The 19,138-nt window shown below is 30.1% G+C and overlaps 1 protein-coding gene across 2 annotated transcripts in view; it reads left to right on the plus strand.

Moving 5' to 3' along the window:
• Positions 1-7,176: 7,176 nt before the first annotated feature.
• The window catches only part of LOC118195999 (uncharacterized), a 69,663-nt gene continuing 57,701 nt past the window's right edge, over positions 7,177-19,138 (plus strand). The window contains exons 1-2 of one of the 2 annotated variants that reach the window (XM_035367355.2): positions 7,177-7,410; positions 10,718-10,936. In XM_035367355.2, the coding sequence (XP_035223246.1) occupies positions 7,353-7,410; positions 10,718-10,936 (277 nt within the window). In that variant the 5' untranslated portion in view covers positions 7,177-7,352. The remainder of the gene's footprint in view (positions 7,411-10,717; positions 10,937-19,138) is intronic. The other variant, XM_035367356.2, reaches the window with a different exon arrangement.

Raw genomic sequence — 19,138 nt, forward strand, 5'->3', positions numbered from 1 at the left:
GTAACATAAAAACCTTCCAGATCATAATACTTTCTTCGACGTTTGTACAGTGGGTAGAATTAATCTGAAAGTAATTTCTTAAGTCTCTTAAGCTTAATATTTCTATCTTTTCCAACCTTTATGCTTTTATCATTTTGAAACAGCGTAAATGTGGATTCACTTCACTGCACATTATTTCCTATTGTTCTGAATAGTTTGCATTTTTCTGAATGTAATTTATCTTTGGGTTGTATATTTTCTGCTCCTGCTTCTGCAAGCCAATAATTTGACATTCTTTTTTTCCATAACGCAATTTTTTGGTATCATAACACTCATGTTTTCATCACAAAAACATCATTAGCCACGATTGCTTTGAAATGACCAATTGTAATATTTTAAGGCAGTGTTAATTAAAGAATACATTTCACGTAAAATTATACAGTTTTGTAAATATTTAACCAATTTTTTTCACGCTTAATATTTTTACTTTCAAATTTATACTGTGCTTTTAAATTTCTATTTTTTATCAGATACAAGACACCTAGTGTCCCTAAAAAAGAAACCACAGCCTGAATTCTTTCAAACGTTGATCCTAAGCTTACAATTACTTTGCGTTTTAATAAGTACGAATCTTTTTAAAAAGATTTTCAGTTATGCTTGTGAGTGTGTTTTTTGTCCATATATATGTTTAATTTTAAAGTGCATAACTGTTTTGTATGGCTTTATTATTGAGGTGAAAACATTTTTATCAGTAAGACGGTCATTATACTATAATAAAATGCAAAACGCTCTTATTTCAATAAGATAAGAAATATTCTTTATCATCATGTGTGAAACTTGAAGATATATGTGCGAATAATAGTTTTATTAGGTAGGCTATAAATTAATAGCATAGTACTTCGTCACTTAACATGTAGCCTGCTGTTCTCAATTGAACTATAAGTTCAGCTGAAAACTTTTTAATATTTGTTTGAAACAGCACTGTGAAAAGATCTATTCGTTAACTCAAATATTCCTGCAAATTTTGAAAATTGCATACCTATTTTGTTAATGTTTGTAAATCCTGTTGTATTAAAACCGTGTACAAAAACTTCCGAAGTCCTGAAACTTTGTTCTAAAAATGCTTTGCTTCGAGAAACTTTGTAATTCAAAACTTGTGTCTAAACTATATCTAGAACTTTATTTTCCAACACTTCGTCAAATCTATAAATCGGTATTATTGAGCGCAAGGCTAAATGAATAAAATCCTAAATATGGCACAAAATGATATCTGTTTAGCTGTGAACTTTATCAGCTGAGCATTAAAAATGCATAGGTATCAAGCTTAAGATTGCCAGCACTACCACTACTCTTTGCGTCTCAGATTTTACTGAACAATCTTATTCTGAACTTTTGATTAAAAACAAGTTAAAATTCAAATGTAATTTCCACCAACTCAGAGAAGAAATGTTTATTAAAACTGCTGTTGTGCCAAGTCATAAAATATGCATAAATATAAGTAACATGATTCTTAGACAAAAATCCCGAAGGCTAAGAAAATGTCATCTTAGCGTATTAATTGGAATAAGATGTTAATTGGATTACTGCGTCGTAAAGTTAGGTTTCAAAGCCGAATAATGTGAAACCCTGCATTTTTCATAATTCTTATTTGAAATATTAGCGAAACAGATGCACAGTGAGTGCCAGAGTTAAGCTTATCAATGAATATGTCCTTAATTTTACTAGTTACCATTTTCTGCATTTAAAAATTAAAATCTTCTTAAGAAGAGAGGATTATCTTTCATTTTCTATCATATGTAACCTGAACCTCATTACAAAAACAATTTTTCGCCTCAGAAACTCTAGACTACAGCATTTGGCACGCCAAATGATGGTTCAAAAATCCCATAATCATTGCTTTATGGATCAGTATATAAAATATGAAATTTCGCTGTTTATAGAGTACTGCGTTAAACAGGGTAATGTAATTTCTTGAAATGAAGTATATAAAGACTTGGAAGTTTCAAGCCTTTAGTTAAATGCCCTTAGTTAATGCAGTAAAAATCAAAAATAATTCTTAATTATTGTAATGCTCTTGGACCTATGTGACTATGAGCGTGGGCTAATGATGTGAACTTTAAATCAAAATTGTTAAAGAGAAATTTAATTTAATTCATTATGATCATTTTTACACATGTCATATCTATATGATTGCTTCTGTTACTCCTTGAAATTCTGTTAACATCTTAATAAAACCCATATACTAGCGCTCCATGATTTTATTAAAAAATTGCGTATTGATAAAACAATATAGATAAAAATATTTTATAGTTAACTTTCTACAACTATCTTTCTGAACTAACTAACTATCTAACTTTCTGAAATGCTGTAAAGAAATAATGGTTTAAAATATTGTAAAAAGATCTCAAGGGTTAAAAATAAAAACAAAGGTGATCTGCCAGCCGTGTGGTGGCCTACCGTCTTGTAGCATGTTCAGAATCAAAGAAAATTATAACATTAGCGTACTAAACTACACAGAAAGCAGCAATAAATAAATAAAAACAAATTATATACTTTTATTATATTACCAGAGGATTTATTACTTTGTCAGACTATTATAATAAATTAAACAACATTATCAGAAGAAAGCATTGATATGGTCTTTAAGAGGACCTTACTTTTAACACACAAAAAAGCACTTCAAAAGATATTGTTCAAACGATATTATTTGATTCACACAAATACTGCACATGTATCTCTCAACATGACCAGAATTTTTTTTAGTTCTTGAGAGATCTCCAATAATATTCATCAAGGTAATGATGCAGCATCGCAGATATTGTCCTAATCATATGCTGTAAAGTATCTGTTTAAGATAACTTTATAAATTTTCTGTGTTCTTAGTGTTGGCAGTATGGCAACATCGACAAAATTCGTCTAATGATTTGCCGTCTGGTGGGTGTATCATGTGATTAGTACTGTTACGAATTTTGCAGATATGTAAAGAATTTTGATGAAATTATATTAAATTCTAGTACTAAATTCTAGTACTCTCTCCGTAATATAAAAGGCCTAAAAAATGTGAAGCTTTACCAGAAAAATAAGGTTACAGAGTCAAGTCCATTTACCAGCTGGCGAAAAATTAATTAACACTTAAGCAGATAACACAGGCGCCAGTGTGACGCCAAGCTGGCGATGGCCCTAGATACTAAATTTTGTCTCAGCCATAATTCGCCAAAAGTAGCCAAATTTGGCTATCATTTGTCGAAATTTTAGTCAGGTCCCTGTATAACTGTAATTGCATAACTATAATTGATCCCTAAGTGAAACCATAACCGTATCCGACTCTTATTTGTAGCTTTAACCGTATATGCTTCCAGTAATTTCGAGAAATGGAAGGTACTAGAGATTTCCCAGCGGACGGGTAAAAATTATATGAGGCAGGAGAGAGCACCAGTGTCAGTTTAGTTCGGAGTTTAGCTCACAGTATTGAGAGATAACTATGCGAGTTACGCACTGAGCCTTTTTTGTTTAACACTTTAGTAGTTTGAAGTGGTAACTACTTGTTGTTCGCTGGCATACTCAAAAGTGTTATACGTGTATCTTTGTGGAACGTTTCAGAATTGTAAAGTGTTTCTTTCGAGAAAATAAATTTTACCAAGCAATTCATCGGTTAGGTATGTATTCAATCCATTGCGAACTCGTACGCACGTAACAGTACTCATAAACAAAGGCAATACAAGGTAGATTATCAGTTGTTATATATACAGTCCGGTAGGTCGCCTGTAGTGAGAATACCAAAAATACTCCTTATGCTATAAATTTCGTATAGTATTCTCAAAAACACACGCCATTTATTTAAAACATTCATGCAGTAAAGTCAGCCTATTTGAGTTTGTACTCTTTTTAATCTAAGCAGATTGAACTTCATTACCAAACCAGTCAGCACATTTCTCATCACGACCTAATTATTTTTATTACTGTAATATAAGACTAAAGAACTCCAGAAACCCCTTGAAGTACTATTTCAAGAATGCTTTCATCCAATCGGTCTTCAACATTTGTATTTCAACTAAACGGTAATCAAAGTAATTCAACTGATTATTATAACGTTAAAAGACGGGCCTGAATTGTCATTTGAACACTGATAGTTATTCGTTAACGGCTGCACAGACAGGAAATGAAATAATTAGTATACACATTTTAAGACTGAGATGAATGATTGATGCATCCTGTATCATAATGCCGAATTCTGCAGCATGAATTACAGCATTCCGAGTAAGAATAAAATTCATGAATGCGAAATGTTTAGCTACTGTTTTCTACAGAAATAATTTTCTGCTATGTTTTTGCTGCTAGGTTTAATGAATAAAATACTAATGATATAGGTTTCTCTATGAACATAATCAGCAGAGAATTAAAAATACATAGGAATCGAAGCTTGGAGATTAAATGCCTTGAAGCATTTAGTGAATACGAATATTTAATTTAATAGAGAAATCAGAGTTTTCGATGATCATTTGTAAACGCATTTGATGGTCTTGTGTAGTTTCTCAGCTTTTTTGCTTAACATTTCACTAAGCTTTCACCGTTACATTTCCAGGTTTTGTGGTTATTTAAATCTGATTTCTAAAACCCTGATTCTGTTTAAGTGCACGTTATCAGTCACAGAATCTAAAGCCAAATATTAATTTGACTAACAGTATAATTTTTGTTTAGTTATGAGAGCAGTACTATTAACAAATTATAATACAACTACCAATATCGATATTTATTTATGTCCTCAGAAATGCTCATAATTTTTCAGTGATGGCCTTTGCTAAAAGCGGTTACCACGATAATTTACTACACACTAAAAGGCAAGAAAACTCACAGACCTATCAGATATTTAACAGGTCCTTCAAGAGAGCATAATACGCCGAGAAACATTGACTTTGTAAATATACAAAGGTATTCTGTAAGCAGTGAACGTCATACTTCGTGTAAAGCAGTTCATAACTTTTTTCTATTCCGAGATGAAGAATTTCTAGGTTCACAAACATTTCCATAACATCCCAGGTGGGGTTCACAACTTAGGTGGCCATTAAGACTCCAAACTTAGATCGGTGATTTTCTTTAACCTTAATCTGGTACCCCTAGACATATCTGTATGCAAACGGATCCGTTAGAAGAGGCCAAACCGATCGTATAGAAATGTGGATCTGAATGGTTATAACTCGTTAAAAATAATGTACCCTAGGTTGTTGACTTGTCGAATTTAAGAAATTATAAGGTTTGTTTTAGATGCACAAATTCTTCCATCTTCCGAAAACGATTGGAAATACGACTGATCAGATCAAGGAACTCGTTTGCAAAGATTAAATGCCCAGTATCCCAGTCGCTGAGCTCAGCTATGCTGCATGGCTCTGTGTACAGTGCATTCATAAGTTTTACTCTCGTTTGAGCGTCGGATCCCAAAGCCCTTTTACTGGAGACTTACTCTACTCACTAAGACCCTCGCACTGAACTCCATTGTTACTGCAGGATGTGTTTTTCTTTCCTATCGCGTAACATTATTTTTGCCAGTTAGTGCTGGTTATGTTCATCCAAAGTCCTTTAAATGCCACACTTTGTCAAGAGCTCAGAATTTTAGCATAATTGTAGTGACGGTACAAAGTTAGTTTAAGTGAGTTTCTGCCATTATATCATAGTCAAAATAGCTCAAATTGCCAAAATTTGTTATTCTGCTGTGTCACTACAGACAGTGTTGCATTCCTATTGCGTCGAAAGAGCTTTCCCAGTTAGTGCTGGTAGTGTTCATTCTTAAATTATATGCATTCTTAAATTTGTAGCAAAATTTGAGAACTTGAGACAAAATTCAAGTTATTTCCTCTGACATAGGAAATTTTTAATGTGCTTAAACGCGGATGTTACATGTTAGTGGGGTTCTACGTATAAATCAAATATGCGCTATGAATCGCTCCTTTGAGATATGAAAAATACAAGCTAAATTTTGCTGATCTACTTACTAGAACGTGATGTGTAGAAATGACCAATCTCTTTTTTTTCCCGTAGTATACAATTCTCCGTCATAATAAATAACTATATTATTTTTAACAGGAGAATTCTACACCTTTCTCAATAAAACGGATTTTTTTCCGCCGTGTCCAATATTTATGATTGTGGAGAACTAACTGTACTAAGAAATGGCTCAGAAGGCAAATAATTTTAAGATGGTCTCATTAAAATTCCCTTACACTTCGTTATATAAAAGGAAATTAGAGGTTTAACATAAATTGAGAAATTTTGTTTCTGTTATCAAAGATCCTATAACTCAGAAACATGTGATATCTTTTATAAACGAGCAACCCGCGAAGAATGTCATTTTGGACAAGCTATTGAGTCAATACATAACTTTAACGACCAGCTGAATTAAAACTGAAAAAGAGAGATAGGAAACATCTTCCAGACTTTGCTTTTACGAGACAAATATAATGAAAAATATTCGTGAATAGCATATTCTGTGGTCAAAATAATAACGGAAATATTATATTGTCATCTTTTTCAGATTTTAGCATAAAAATATAAAGAGAGAGAGAAAACTGTTTCTTTTGAATTGTGTATACACCCTAAAATGCAAAACACTTTTCACATTTTCAAAACTTTTGGGTTTTGTTATTCTGAACAATCATGTAGTTGTAAGTTCTAAATAAAGAAATCGGTATAGCCGTTAATACCTTTATTAATATAAATTTTAATGCGAAACTGCAAGCCGAGGAATTTTTATTTTTAACATCAATTGCCCCTACTGCCCTTCAAACTTACGGGGAACCTAACGGACCTACAATTTTTTTCCCTTTCAACTGTACGTTTTCTTTTTGAAAAGTAAACTATGAAACTATGTCAAGCTTTTGTCCAACTTTCACTAACCTTTCAATGTTGCATTCCTGTGTTTTGATTATTAAAATTTGATCTCAAACTTATCTAAAATCCTGAAGCTGAAAGAATGCATGCTATCAGTCAGGGAATGTGAAAATGAATCCTATTATCATTCGGTACACATCCTTAATGTGCAATACCTTTAATCCTACAAAGGCTTAAGGTGTCTGATGAAAATTTGAAATCCGTTTATGGCATGCAAAAGCCTCGATGTTTTAGGACGTTAACTCAGCATTTTTATGAAGGACTGATATAATTTTTACCCTGTTATTTAAATGATAGTGTAAGTTGAAAAGAAAGTTCATTCAGCGACAGAGCGTGCCTTTTCTCTGAGAGCCATATTAATATCATTTATAAAACTCTTTTGTTAGCGTGTCTGATCATCAGTATTGTAATTACATCGTCCATAACAAGAGGAGAATTTAAATGCAAATGCAGTATTTCAGTACTCTCGATTAGACTGCAGATCTATTAAGATGAAAATATTTCTCATTTTTGTTTCAATTCTGTTTATAACTTCTGTTCTTGCAGAAGGTAGGTAATTCGTTTCATTATATTTAAGTTTAAATAATTGTGTATTATAAATAGTACGCGTATTATTTAATAAATTAAATCTGGTTTAATACAATTGTAAATTGAAGAATTTTAACTTAGACTGAGGAATTCTTTTCTGTTATTAAAAAAAAAGAACTGCAGCTCAGAAATTGACACATGTTGCATTTTTAGAAGTAAAAGCATATTAGCCTATGTATTCTCGCTTCTGTATAACACAGAACTTTTAAGCATATCCGATATTATTATTACCATCATTCTTTTATCGAGCAGGAATAGTTCCAATTGTTGCTTGTATTCACATTTACGATACCAAAACTATCTCTAGAAACATTTATGTTAACTAATTAAGTATTTATTTTCGTATCTTTATTTAAAGCTTTAAATTAAAATTTTTAATCAATATTTAAGCCCCAGTGACTTTATTCTTAATAATGAAATTTAATTTGTTGGCCCAAAAGGACTGTTAATCTCGAAACACGACTTTGCGTCGATAATTTTAAATGGCGTCCACTGTAAATGCATTGTTTTGCATTTTATTCGATTCTGTTTGGCATTTGGCAAAATATAAGATGTTTATCGTTCAACTTTAATAGGTGTGTTATTGATTACTGAACTAATTATTTAAAATTATTTTACTAGTTAAGTAAGTAATAATTTAAAACTAGTTATTTAAAAGCAATTAATGCCATTTTTAAGAACATTATTTTTACACTTTTAATCTGATTGATATTAAACAAAATGCAATAAATTAATAATGTATTTAATTAAAATATTACAAATGTTTTCAGAATTAATTTGTGTATTTTTCACTTCAAAATTTATAGATTATGAGGTTTTACTTGATCTGGAATTATTAACCGCATCAGACTAGAAGTAAATTATCTCTTATGTCTAAAGACACAACAAGTCATGAAAGGGTTTAATGACTTTTGTTGTTAAACAGAAATTAGAACATGAATGCACGTTCTTGCGCTAACAATAGCAATGATATCTGTAGCATATTAGTATGTAAATAAACATATCCCATATTAGTATGCAAACAAATAACCTACATTCGTGGTGATGCAACTAAAAGAACAATCAAATTCAATTTAAAACTGGATTAGTTGTGAAAGCCTACACAATTTAAATCTTGTTCTAAGCTGTCTCAGTAGCTCTACTGGCGTATCAGATTCAAATGTCGGCAGTGATATAACGCAAAGTCGAATAATTATAGCTTATCAGAGCTAGAAAGGACTAAACGTAGACTGAACGTGCAGGATAGAAACACGCTCTGTCTTACAATCCAAACGCCTCAGTTTAAATACTAGCTAAATTCATCTACCTTCTGGTGAAGAAATGAAAAGAAGAAGCTATTGTAAAGGCTGACATAATAAATATCTGGTTAGTTTAAACAGAAATCTTACAAGATATATTAAATACCCATTATAATCTAAAGGCATATTCTCCATATAACTATTCAACATTTCTCTGTTCTACCTGGGTCTTCTCTATTAATAATCTTTGATAAAAAATCATATTACACTTTAAAAAAGGCCATTCTGGATCACCGTTAATATCTGGATGCTTTCGTATATTTTTCTTGTTTTAATACGTTTTTAATTTTCAAAAAGTATTTTAGGAATACTTTTTATAGTATGCGGTATGAGAATATTAACATCAAGACGTATTTTTTAATATTTCGTATTAAAAATGCAAAACCTACAACTCCATTAGTTATGAATGCTGGAGTGATTTACCTCACCTATTTGATCTAACCAGAACAAGTCAACGAATTTTATCGTATCAAGGAGCGCAAGTCGTTGGCATGAGTCTTGAGTACCCCCCCCCAATGTGACAGTACCCATCTCGGCCCCAGTTTTAAAAACAGCCCATCGGGCGATGAGTTCGAGAGTCTTCCACCTCTCTTCTCTTACTACCAAACAACTCGAGACTCTTGACGGCTCCCTTGCCATACAGACACTACACATTAATAAATATTCATGCTTTCTGTGGGATTCGAACATAAATTCAACGAACGATATAACATCCAGGAACACTAACAACACTACCGATCCGTGTGTTATAGACTTGATATTTCTAATTTCTTTATGTTTGTGAAACAATCTTATCACGCAAACGTTCATAATATCCCCCCCCCAATATATTAGATTTATCAACTTTATTTTACTTAATTAATTCTAAGCATTCTTTTTATTGTCCAAAACTATTCGTATTCCGATAGAAGATCTAATATTTTTCTTGTAATTTATTCAATTATTAATAATTTTCTATACAAGTCAATGTTGCAATAATGGCCATACAGTAATAATAACAGTCGCTTAATTACCTTTTTGTTTCGTGTTGTTTAATATCGCTGATTTTATCCTAGAACGTTAGTAACAGCTTTACCAGTAATGCGTTTTAAACGTAGTTGGCTAAAAATCTTAGTTTCCTACTTTAGTTTTTAGTTTAATACAAAACTGAAAGTGTCATTTACTAAAAGACAAAACAATCCTAAGAACACTTTTTATTAGATACAATTTTATATTAACTAATAAATATGGATATATTTACTTGCATACTAATATGGTATATATATTTATTTGTGTACTAATATGGTATATATTTATTTACAGGCTAACATAGTATAGATTTATTTGCATACTGAAATTGGATATATTGTGTTTATTTGCTTATCATGTGACTTTATATTCCGGAAATAAGAAGGCTGTTTAACCACTGATAGTAGTATAATAACTAAGTTTGGGATTCAGCTGCAGAAAAGCAAGTAATGGTTGCCTGCTTCCGGACAATGTCGTCTAACCAGGTTTCTTAACTTGACTTAGGTAATAAATTAGCAGACATAATTACATACAGTGAGAAAGAAAACGAGCGTAAAGTCCGCTTATTTAATAGAAACTCTTCTACGGTCGGTAAACGAGATTAAGATAAAACACTAATGTCCACTGATCTTGTCCACATGAAATCTGTCATCACAAGCATTATGCTTCATCTCATGAATTTGATAAGTGGAAAAAGAACTTCTAAATGAACTTGCTTCCTATATCTGACATTTCAGTATAAAATAAAAATCGGAAAAGGAGAAAAAAGAACACCCCCCCCCCAAAAAAAAGAAGAGGAAACTAACAATTAGTCAGAAAATATTCATCGGCTTACATTAAGTGTCCAGTTAACAATTATATATAATTTAATTGTAGAAAAAACGATTAATTGAAAGCAACCTTGAGAAAATTACCTTTATTACCTGCAATTTTTCCAATATTTCCTTTCTTGCGTTCAATAGGATCTGCTGTAGCTTCTGGTCCTTTATGTCGGGGCCGCATATGCGATGACAGGCCTGAATGTCCGAGGACAACATGTCGGTGCATTTATCCCAGTCGACTCTACTGCGACGTCTATTATCATTGTCTTAATGGAAAACCATACCAGTACATATGCTCTCCCGGTTTGTACTTCAATAATGACACTCTGTCCTGTGACTACAGCTATAATGTGAACTGCAGTGAGTATGATTTCTCTAACTTAATTAAAGCTTGGTTTAGCTTTTCTAATAATACTAAAATTAGCTATAACGTTAGAGTTTGGTGTCCTTGTCCTTAACTTTCACTAGTGATTAAAAATTTCAAGTTTTTGTACATAAAAATATTCACTCATCATTGCATTGATAAATTGTTTTTATTACTATTTCATTGTTACTTATATATCAGCCACATATAGAAACATTTATGTTTTTGCATGAGCGTGATACATATGCATGATATATTTAGTTTACGAAAACTTAATTACTAATTTGTTTTAGTCCAAACAGGACGTTAACCCCGAAAGGGGTATTTATCAGTCTCAAAAGCATATTTTGCGCTGAATCACTATAAACGGCGTACTACTTTTCAAATTGCTCTCACCAAATATTATCGCCCTGTATTATATTTTAAAAATTAAATAATGAAGAATCTTCATAAATGTATGCATGCTTCTCGCATTGTGATAAAACAACGGTACTTCCAATTTTGAATTCAATTTTGAATAACGTAATCCACCAATAGGCATCTTGAAGCAAAAATTTGAAATTTGGAATTTGTTTTATGATCGATTTCATATTTTGTAAAACTTTAACGCACTTTTGATTAACAAACTCAAGGATTTCAAAGCGAGCCATGGCAACTCGTACAGAGAAAAACATATTTATCTCCAGCGCGTGAGTTTCTGTATCGGAAATTCTAAAGGGGATATGCTCAATTTAAAACTATTTTTCGATACTACTGTTGAACTGAATTTTATGGTTTAAGTGCGAAGAACGTGATATTTAATAAATAAATGTAACAGATAAACTGTTCAAAAAAAAAAAAAAAAAAAAAAAAAAGCCTCTTTGGACGTAATTTAAAATCTGAAAGCTTTCAGATTTCTTTATTTTTTATTTATTTTTACATCTGTGACATTTTCTATCAAGCTTTGTTTCTGAAGAAGACAGCCAATGCATTAAATTCTTTTTTTGCCTTAGCTCTCGGGCTGTATTTCTGTTGGTTATTTCATACTGATTAAAAGAATAAAAGAGAATACTTTATTTGCTTGCTTTAGAAAGAGGGGAGCCATTATTTGCCACAAGTTACACTGAAAGCTTGCATTTCAGCGTATCCGTACTGCTTTTATTTATATGCTGTTCACTTTTATTTGGTTAAACAAAAATGAATTATAATAGAAATGAAATAGGATATAGAATAGAATAGAAATGTAGAACCCCTAAAAGAGAAATGAATTTCTATTTTGGGGAAGCGATATCTTAATATAGTTTAACCCTCTCACGATGAGGGCAGATATAAAGGAATCATGTCTGTAAAAGTAAGAGGTCATTGATTTAATTTTATTGATATTTGCCTAGATTTATCTCATTGCAAATTTTTTAACATGATAATATGATTTTGTTTACTGCTGAAAAATAAAATGCCTTTATAGTTCAGCTCAATAGATTTTACTGTAATCATCAAAATACACATGTTAAAGCATGTTCGTTAATCATTTTGAAAATATTTATTATTTAAACAGCTGGTATAATTTCTACAATTAATTCTGATATTAAATGAATTTGTATCATTTTAGTAAGTAAGTTAAAAGATACTCTTCAAATTTCAGAAAGAAAGGTTTTTAGGAGAAAGAATATATGCAGATAATTTATGCCCTTTTAAGAAAGTATGTAAAAAAGATCTCATAGGATCTATTGAGAGTAAAAAAGAATAGTTAAATCATACGAAATAAGATTTGCTATGAAGCTCCTTCAAACTAAACGTGAGGTTCTTTAACCCACGAGGAAAATTAATAAGCATTCAGAAAAATTATAATGTATTTAATTAAACTAATGAACAAAACAGAACGCAAAAATCAAAAATTTTATCTCAAAAATAAAAAAAAATCGCATTATATAAAAAAGACCTAAAATTTAATTTATATTTCCTAATTCCTTATTTTCCTAAAGTGAAATGCATTAGAAATGGAATATAACTTCAACAGCATTCTATAAACAAACACAATTCGAGTTATAAAATATTAGGGTTAGGAAATGATTATTGAAATTTCCTATTTACCGTCCGATAAATGAAGAAATAGAAAAAAAAACTCTCTTTTTCTCACATCCATTATCTACAACTTGAATGACATCATAGCAGAAAAGTTTTAGAAAAACCTTTTTTGAAGTTGATTAATTACACGCATACGAGACCCTGAGAAATGACGCATCAATACTGAAATTTGTATGAAAGAAAGCAACCAATTTCCTTTAAATCTAATGAGTTGTATTTGTAAAGAAGAAGGAGAGAGAAGTTTTAAAATTTTAATAAGTGAGTGATATTCTTATACCAATTTTAAAATTCCGTATTTTTAAAAACGAGTTTCCTCTAAATTATTTTAAATTGCACCTTAATGTAAAACATAATTTTAAGATGATCAAGAATAAAAAGAGCATTGAATGAAAACTAAACTGCACAGAAAATTTTCTGGCGCGGTACTATAAATAGCATAACTAAATAATGATGGGACTTATAATTAGTTTTATTTATAATAAATTTAGTTTAGGTAAAAGTTTATAATTAATATATTTAATATAAAAGTTAACTGCATTTTCAAGTATTTTAAATAGAAGATTTATTATTAATCAAAATTAAATACTTAATCCAGTAGGTACTGAGGTATATGCTTTAAATTTAATATCCATGGAATTTACTTTGACTTTTCTCATTTGTTTCCTTTTCAAAATGCATGATCCATCTATTATATATAACCGTAAAACTATAATTGCCGTAAACTAATAATGTAATATGTTCATAAATGTTAGTTAAAAGTATTACGCATTCAAAATTAAAAAGGTTTAATTATGAACTATAGTAATAAATTATAATATATTTGTTATAAAACATTCATAATAATTACATTTTAATGCTGTGCACTAAGAGTATGGCATTCAAAATGAAATAAACAGAAATAGCAATAATTATTAAGTAAAATGTATTTTATTCCTTATTCATTTAGTCAGCAGCTATTGCAAGGATTCTGCTCTTTTTTATTTATTTTATTTTTTATTTTAATTATATTTAATTACATAGATAGAAAAGTACGAAGGTGTAAATCTTTCAACTGTTTTCAGATTCTAAGATTAAAAAACTTTATTAATACTGTTGTAGTAACTGATACAAATATATCATATTCTATAAAGCGCCCTTGTAAATATACCAAATCAGTAATGATTTTCTTAAAAACATTTTTATTATATTAGATTCTATATATTCTTTATGATTCTTTCCTTAACAGCCTTTTTTTTATCAAGCATTTTAAGTATTATAATTGTATTATACAAATTTCTTATTTGATTTATCATGTTTCACTATTCAAAGAGTTCCCGCGATTTCATGGTATAGATAACTAAATATGATAACAGCATCATGACTAAACCATAATATATATAATGAGCTTTCAAAAATGTTATTTCAGTAGATATAACTTATGTTAAAGTATGCAAAATTTGTTTCGCATAACAGGACTAACATAAATTCTCTTCACGTTATTTGTGTTACTGTACTTCATGGAATGTTAAAAATCATACAGAGTTATTTTTTAAATGAAATTTTATAAATATCTATGTTTCACAAATCTTTTAAATAAATACAAAACTTCATACAGATAAAATTAATATTTTACAAAAATGTATTCATTGACTGAATTTTTATATTTAAAATCTACTTTCCCTTGAGCATTCTGCGAGAAACTACAGCTTATTTTGTTATGAACCTACGCCGTATAACATACAATATTTTGCTTGCTTTTATTTCGCTTCAACATAGAGCCAGCGTTACATAGGCACAATATAAAATATTTTGATGAAAATTGCGTCTTTAAACTTACTGTTAATACCGAAAAATTTCAAAACTCTTACAATGAAAATGAGTTTACACCTTTACTTCCATGTTTTAATTGTTTCAATTATTTTAGATTTCAATTCCGTTTTTATATGCTTTCTGCTGTTCTGAATATGCTTAAAACTATATATTAGAAACAGAATTTCATTTCTCAAGTTAAGAATATTCTTGTTTTAAAATTTTTAATTTAAATTTATTAGGATCAATTTTAAGTCCAAGACCAAAGAAAAAAAAAAAAAAGAGGTGTTTTATAACTTTAGTTTACCGTCTGACATCCAAAAAAGTGTTTATAATGAAAAATTCCAAACATTTTTCAAATACTGAAAATATTCAATATAAAATTTCATTGAAATGGAAAAGCAATGCCATCTTTCTATGAAAATTTCCATTTAAAGCCTGAATGTTAAGTCTGCTAATTAAAAACTTCATCCTGAAAAGTTCAAGTATAGAACAAAAAATCGTGTATTTAAAATAAGCTGTTCAATGTTATAATAAATATTGTTTAAAATTAGCCATCAAATGATCAAGGAGATGAGCCTCTCACGATATTATTTCATCAAAAATTAAAGCCCGGTGGAAACTATGCATTTATTAAATAAAACAAATCGTTATGTTATGCATTTATTTTCCCTCAGTTGCTTGTGCGCAATTGTATGCAACTGGTCTTTGAGGTAAATACTATAATATATTTTATCAAGTCACAAAATTCCCATACAGTGAATAGTGGTATTTCCATCCATATTTTAAAATTACCATATTGCTCATAAAATGTTAGGAATCTGAACTTCCCTTTTCCCCTTATATTCCCAGAATCTACATAAGGTCTTTGAGGTAAATAAGCTGTTCAATGTTATAATAAATATTGTTTAAAATTAGCCATCAAATGATCAAGGAGATGAGCCTCTCACGATATTATTTCATCAAAAATTAAAGCCCGGTGGAAACTAGGCATTTATTAAATAAAACAAATCGTTATGTTATGCATTTATTTTCCCTCAGTTGCTTGTGCGCAATTGTATGCAACTGGTCTTTGAGGTAAATACTATAATATATTTTATCAAGTCACAAAATTCCCATACAGTGAATAGTGGTATTTCCATCCATATTTTAAAATTACCATATTGCTCATAAAATGTTAGGAATCTGAACTTCCCTTTTCCCCTTATATTCCCAGAATCTACATAAGGTCTTTGAGGTAAATAAGCTGTTCAATGTTATAATAAATATTGTTTAAAATTAGCCATCAAATGATCAAGGAGATGAGCCTCTCACGATATTATTTCATCAAAAATTAAAGCCCGGTGGAAACTATGCATTTATTAAATAAAACAAATCGTTATGTTATGCATTTATTTTCCCTCAGTTGCTTGTGCGCAATTGTATGCAACTGGTCTTTGAGGTAAATACTATAATATATTTTATCAAGTCACAAAATTCCCATACAGTGAATAGTGGTATTTCCATCCATATTTTAAAATTACCATATTGCTCATAAAATGTTAGGAATCTGAACTTCCCTTTTCCCCTTATATTCCCAGAATCTACATAAGGTCTTTGAGGTAAATAAGCTGTTCAATGTTATAATAAATATTGTTTAAAATTAGCCATCAAATGATCAAGGAGATGAGCCTCTCACGATATTATTTCATCAAAAATTAAAGCCCGGTGGAAACTATGCATTTATTAAATAAAACAAATCGTTATGTTATGCATTTATTTTCCCTCAGTTGCTTGTGCGCAATTGTATGCAACTGGTCTTTGAGGTAAATACTATAATATATTTTATCAAGTCACAAAATTCCCATACAGTGAATAGTGGTATTTCCATCCATATTTTAAAATTACCATATTGCTCATAAAATGTTAGGAATCTGAACTTCCCTTTTCCCCTTATATTCCCAGAATCTACATAAGGTCTTTGAGGTAAATAAGCTGTTCAATGTTATAATAAATATTGTTTAAAATTAGCCATCAAATGATCAAGGAGATGAGCCTCTCACGATATTATTTCATCAAAAATTAAAGCCCGGTGGAAACTATGCATTTATTAAATAAAACAAATCGTTATGTTATGCATTTATTTTCCCTCAGTTGCTTGTGCGCAATTGTATGCAACTGGTCTTTGAGGTAAATACTATAATATATTTTATCAAGTCACAAAATTCCCATACAGTGAATAGTGGTATTTCCATCCATATTTTAAAATTACCATATTGCTCATAAAATGTTAGGAATCTGAACTTCCCTTTTCCCCTTATATTCCCAGAATCTACATAAGGTCTTTGAGGTAAATAAGCTGTTCAATGTTATAATAAATATTGTTTAAAATTAGCCATCAAATGATCAAGGAGATGAGCCTCTCACGATATTATTTCATCAAAAATTAAAGCCCGGTGGAAACTATGCATTTATTAAATAAAACAAATCGTTATGTTATGCATTTATTTTCCCTCAGTTGCTTGTGCGCAATTGTATGCAACTGGTCTTTGAGGTAAATACTATAATATATTTTATCAAGTCACAAAATTCCCATACAGTGAATAGTGGTATTTACATCCATATTTTAAAATTACCATATTGCTCATAAAATGTTAGGAATCTGAACTTCCCTTTTCCCCTTATATTCCCAGAATCTACATAAGGTCTTTGAGGTAAATAAGCTGTTCAATGTTATAATAAATATTGTTTAAAATTAGCCATCAAATGATCAAGGAGATGAGCCTCTCACGATATTATTTCATCAAAAATTAAAGCCCGGTGGAAACTATGCATTTATTAAATAAAACAAATCGTTATGTTATGCATTTATTTTCCCTCAGTTGCTTGTGCGCAATTGTATGCAACTGGTCTTTGAGGTAAATACTATAATATATTTTATCAAGTCACAAAATTCCCATACAGTGAATAGTGGTATTTCCATCCATATTTTAAAATTACCATATTGCTCATAAAATGTTAGGAATCTGAACTTCCCTTTTCCCCTTATATTCCCAGAATCTACATAAAGGAGACAGAATTGATTGGGATTAAAAACAGAAGTGTAGAAGCTCTTCTCTGAGAGCTCATCTATTGCAAAAAGGACTTTGAATGGAAATATAGCATTGAAATCAAAACATATTTCATTTAACTTACCAGTACCTTGAATAATGCTCGTACATAAGGATATATACATTATACAAACATTAAAAACTCAATTACGATCGGTATCCTTGAAAAATAAATAACGATGTCTTAGTAGAAACGACGATGTCTTAGTAGAAAAAAAAATAAGAAAACAGCTTTCTATCAAGTTGACTGATTAAGTCTAAAAATTAAGGGTACACGGCCTTAGGCCCTCAATTCCTTGCTTTCTATGCAAGCATGAAATATTCTTGCTATGCATGCTCTTATACAATAGCATTCTTAAGTCAGTTCGAAAATTCTTTGAATTTATGTTTCATAAACCAAATACAATTATTTACAATTATGAAATTTGTAATTCAATTTAGTTCACTAAATTCAGCTGGTGTAAAATAGATTATTATTTTGGTCAGTATTTACTACGCTTTATCTGTAGTATATATCTAATCCGTTATCAGCATGTTAATTATTACATAAAGTACTTACTACTTGTTTCGTGCTAAAAAGACTGTAGTGTGAGACATCTTTCTACAGAAAGATAATTTCCAAAATTTTTTATATTTTGGCAAAATGTTTTTTTTAAGATTAAACTTTAAGTAATTATTTTTAACTTTTCACTTTAAACTGTTGTGTATTGTTACGTGTAGACACATGGTAACATATTTAACAACGAAATATGTTTAGCTTTTGCTTTTAATACTTTCTTTGCAGGAATTGGCGATTTTTCTAGTTTTTAAGCCGCATTTTAAAAATTTGGCAGCCATCAAATAATGTTTTATTGTCAATTAAATGTTTCGCTAATGTATAATTCTTGAATACCTGATTCATAAATACTTTTGCTCGCAAAATAAAGAGCTAATCGACTTTCTTTTTTAGCATGATTCAAAATTCTGGTTTGGATTTTCGAATAGCAATATATTTTTGCAGACGATCTAACAGAAAATAAAGTAAAAATTGTTTTAATATAAATAAAATGTAACAGAGAAAGCGCAACAGACCTTAAAAAATAATAAGAAAAAATCTGAAATTCGCGCATTTATTTACCATATACGGAAAACTTGTTTTCACAAAATCAGAAAATCCTCTGACATTCGCACTGCAATAAAGTTGTTTCACTCTTGATAATCTATAAGGCAATAGAATTATAATATTTATATGATTGTTTAAAGTAAAGATATACTTTT

This window comes from Stegodyphus dumicola, chromosome 5, assembly GCF_044657685.1.
Source record: "Stegodyphus dumicola isolate Sdum_Otavi_A_Nest chromosome 5, ASM4465768v1".
Lineage (NCBI taxonomy): Eukaryota > Metazoa > Arthropoda > Arachnida > Araneae > Eresidae > Stegodyphus > Stegodyphus dumicola.